At 49.6% G+C, this 3852-nt stretch overlaps 1 protein-coding gene across 2 annotated transcripts; it reads right to left on the reverse strand.

Moving 5' to 3' along the window:
* Nucleotides 1–345: 345 nt before the first annotated feature.
* On the reverse strand, nt 346–2888 carry CYCS (cytochrome c, somatic). Of its 2 annotated transcripts, none has more exons than XM_082295844.1 (3): nt 2735–2888; nt 1753–1929; nt 346–1587 (listed from the first exon to the last, which is right to left on the reverse strand). In XM_082295844.1, exons 2-3 carry the CDS (start codon nt 1919–1921, stop codon nt 1439–1441), a joined length of 318 nt encoding a protein of 105 aa, XP_082151970.1. In that variant the 5' UTR covers nt 1922–1929; nt 2735–2888; the 3' UTR covers nt 346–1438. The 2 variants fall into 2 exon arrangements, with proteins under 2 accessions (XP_082151970.1, XP_082151969.1); XM_082295843.1 differs by having other exon boundaries at nt 2731–2878.
* Between the last annotated feature and the right edge of the window lie 964 nt (nt 2889–3852).

The raw sequence follows: 3852 nt of genomic DNA on the forward strand, positions 1-3852 counted from the left end.
GCCCTTTGTAATTCCATCATTAAGTACACTACTCCATACAACTCAAATGCAGCCCATCCTACAGCACAGCCACGACTTTAGTTAGCCTGAGTTTTCTCCCATCTCACTCTAGAAGCACAGCAGAAATGCTGTTGAACAGCACATTGCTGAAGGAGCTTTGCTGGCTCTGGTCCAAAGTACTAACTTTGCCACATTTGTACTTCCCCCACCAACTCAATTAGCATCTACCTTTTTCCACGTGGAGCTTTTCCTTGTCTCGGTTCCTAATGATGTAAATCTGGGTATCCAACTTTGCTCTGCATTCCCACTGTTTTTCACTTAATTTCATACACATACAGCAAGACAGACTTTTAATTTTTTTTTTAATTTACAGTATTAATTGCTCCAAATTATGCCTTACTGTTGGTACACAGTAAATACATTCTTCTGAACAACTTAGTATGAAAAAAATGCAGTTAAAACATTAAAAATACTGCTTTACAATGTGCAAAACAGAACCTTCAGAAGTAATGACATTGGCTACAGTCAGGCAGAGGAAGACTGCTTGTTTTTGTCTTATTTTTCAGTCTACCAGCACATTCATTCCCCTTCATCTGAAACTGCCTGTAACAGTAGATCTTAGGTGAACATGTCTGCTGAATTAAGAAGATTAAATAACTCTCAGCTTGGCCTTTAGCACCTGCATTCCCAGAACAGGATGTTTTTCTCTTACACTAAGAATGGCTGTTCTCAGAAGATTTACTGAGCAAAGGGCATCAATAACACGTCAGAACTGGAGATGTTTCTGAAGGGGAGTTATACTTTATAGGTGCATGCAGCTGTCAAAGTCTGGATGAATTAGGTAACATGCTTCCCCTCGATAAAAGACAAGTTGCTAGGCACAACTGCCAGTTCACAAATAGTACTTAAATCAGATGAAATGCATTTTTATCACAAGCTTTAGACAGATTAATATATACTGCAACACCTAGCACTGATTAAATTTAGAAAAATATTATGTTGGGATTTTTTTTTTTTCATAGTCTTCACTGTTTTGTTTTTAATGTCACAAAAGATGTATGGCAGATGATGCCAAAAACCACCCTGCTTTTTAATGTTAAAGAGCTGACCTGTCAAAGCTATTATGCTGCTGAAAATTACTCATTTGATTATTTACACATTTTTTTAAACAATGAAGAGGCAGGAAATGTTTATTTATTGTTTTTTAATATTTATGATCAAGGATGACTGAACCCAATTACATAGTCTTTGTTAAGTTAATGGCTGCCAAACAAGCGTGTACTCCTGTGACTCACCGTGAGCAGAGTTATCTGATGGGTGAGACAGATTTTAAGGTTAGACACAGTACATGTAAAAATAGAAAGTTTAAAAACCAATCTCATCACAGACATTTCCATTGCCATCTCCTTTGTGAAATAAATAAGGCAGCAGATAACTTTTACTTTGCAGTGGCAACTTTGAGGTATGCTATTAAATCTGCTCTCTCGCCCTTCTTCTTAATACCCGCAAAAATCATCTTTGTTCCAGGAATATACTTCTTTGGATTTTCCAAATACTCCATCAGAGTATCCTCATTCCAGGTGATACCTAAGTAAAAAAAAAAAAAAAAAAAAAAAAGTTAGTAAGTTCAAAATAGTAAGTTCAAAATAGTAAACATTTATGTTCTGGTCCTCCACTCAATTTTTGGCAGATTTTTAAAACTATCACCAAGAACTGAATATTTCTGTCCCCTAAGGGCAGCTTTAAGTTTACCTTTGTTCTTATTAGCATCCGTGTAAGAGAAACCCTCAGCTTGGCCAGTCTTGCGTCCAAATAGGCCATTCAAGTTGGGTCCAGTCTTATGCTTGCCTCCCTTTTCAACTGTGTGGCACTGGGAGCATTTCTGGACAAAGATCTTCTTGCCTTTCTCAACGTCTCCCATTGTCAGTACTAGACCAAGAACACACACAGAGGTCAGTATCGCAACCTCAAGGTCACTGATTGAACTGAAACTTTTTATAAAGTGTCCCGCTGGTTTACAAAACCAACAAATGCAGCCCGTGAATCTGGCAGTTCTCCAGCACATTTTCTACCCACAAGCTACAGCTCCTGGGCTTGAAGATTAGTATGGAATCATCAGACTACCTAAAAGTTATCAAGGCGATAAACATGCTTGAAGGGCACAAAAAACCTTCCATCAGACAAACTGATTGGCTCACAGCATTTAAAGGGTACGGCGATAATTTCGGAAGAACAAATTTAACACAACTGCTATGCATAGTTCGTACACCTGTGACAGGAGGGTTTCCTAGTCACAAACGACCTCGTGTAAAAGCACAGGACTCTTGGCAGCCTTTTCTTCTGCAGCTGAAAAAGCGCACCAGCCACGCACCTGGGCAGGGCCGGAGGGCAGAGGGCACCCGGCTGTCACCACGACCCGGGATGACCCCAGGGCTCCCGCCGGCAGCCACGCGTGAGGAGGCGGAAGCGCCCAAGGACGCGCGCACCGCCCGGCTCCGGCTCTACCCGCACCCAGCCCGGCCTCAAGCTTCTCCTCAGGCTCCCACCCGCGGTGGGGCCGCCCGGCCCCACGGTGACCTTCCGCTGCACCCCGGCCGCCGCCTCAGGCCGCGGCGCCAGCAGGCGGGAACGGCGCTCAGGACGGCCGAGAACAACGCCCGCTCGCCCCGTTCCCCTCCCGGCCCTCACCGCCCCGCAGGGCCCAGCTGCAGCCCGGCCGTCCAGCCGCACCTGCCTGCCCGGCTGCGCCCTCAGACACGGTCACCGCGCTCCCGGCACCTCCTGCTCCGTCTGCGCCCAAGGACACGCTGTACTCCGCCCTATGTAACCCGGCACCGCCGCAACCAACCTCTGCCGGCACCCTTGGCCCGCCTCTGCGGCCCAACAACCAATCAAGTGCCAGCTTCTGGAGTTCTGATTGGTTGCAGTGGCTGTCCGCCAAGTGACGTCAAGCAGCCGGAGGGTAGTGGGGTAGGTTGCGACCCACGGGCCCCCGGACTTCCTTCCTTCCGCCCCTTCTCCCCTCCAATCCCGGCGGAGTGACGTCAGACGTCACACTGGTGGGAAGGGGGCGCGCAGGAGCGGGGCGCGGGGGCTGCGGACGCATGCGCACAGCGCAAGCGGGAGCAAGGGTCGCGCGGCGCCCCCGCACGTGGCGGCGGCGGTGCGGTGGGCGGGGCCTGGGCAGTGACGCAGCGGAGCCACGCCCCTGCCCGCGCGCCGTGGCGGCGGCGGTGTGCGGCGGTCGGGCTGCGGGGGCGGGAGCAAGGGGCGGGGCCTCAGAATTACGGGATCAATGAGGGCCGGAAAGACATCTGGTCGTCGAGTCCAAGCTATGGAATGAACACCACCGTGGCATTTAGACCATGGCACTAAGTGCCGTGTCCAGTCTTAAACACCTCCGGGGATAGCGACTCCACCACCTCCCTCAGCAGCCCATTGTAATCACCCTTCTGATGTCCAACCTGAACCTCTCTTGGCACAGATTAAGGCTGTGTCCTCTCCTCTGATCACTGGTTCCCTGCGAGAAGAGGCCGACCGCCACTTAGCTACAGCCTCTTTTTAGGGAGTTGTAGAGAGCGATAAGGTCTCCCCTGAGCCTCCTCCAGGCTAAACAAACCCAGCTCCATCAGCTTTTCCTCACAGGGCATGTGCTCCAGACCCTTCACCGGCTTGTCCATGAGTTGTAAAAGCCAAGGGAATAACAATGTGGAAGTGTCGCAGGTAGCCAAAGTGAGGCGAAATCCCCCTGGAGAACACGGCCAGGAGCGCCTGCCAGCATGGCCTTACAAAGGGCTGGTGGGGAGCGGGTGTGCGGCTGGATCCTCCGTCTGTGTGGGATGCCAAAGCCGT

Source organism: Coloeus monedula (assembly GCF_965178545.1).
Source record: "Coloeus monedula genome assembly, chromosome: 1".
Lineage (NCBI taxonomy): Eukaryota > Metazoa > Chordata > Aves > Passeriformes > Corvidae > Coloeus > Coloeus monedula.

Excerpts from the sequence above, each read along its gene's own strand:
- CYCS (XM_082295844.1), bottom strand. The coding sequence starts at position 1,921 with ATGGGAGACGTTGAGAAAGGCAAGAAGATCTTTGTCCAGAAATGCTCC. Across the intron at positions 1,588-1,752 it reads GGATGCTAATAAGAACAAAG|GTATCACCTGGAATGAGGAT; the intron begins GTAAACTTAAAG and ends TTTTTTACTTAG.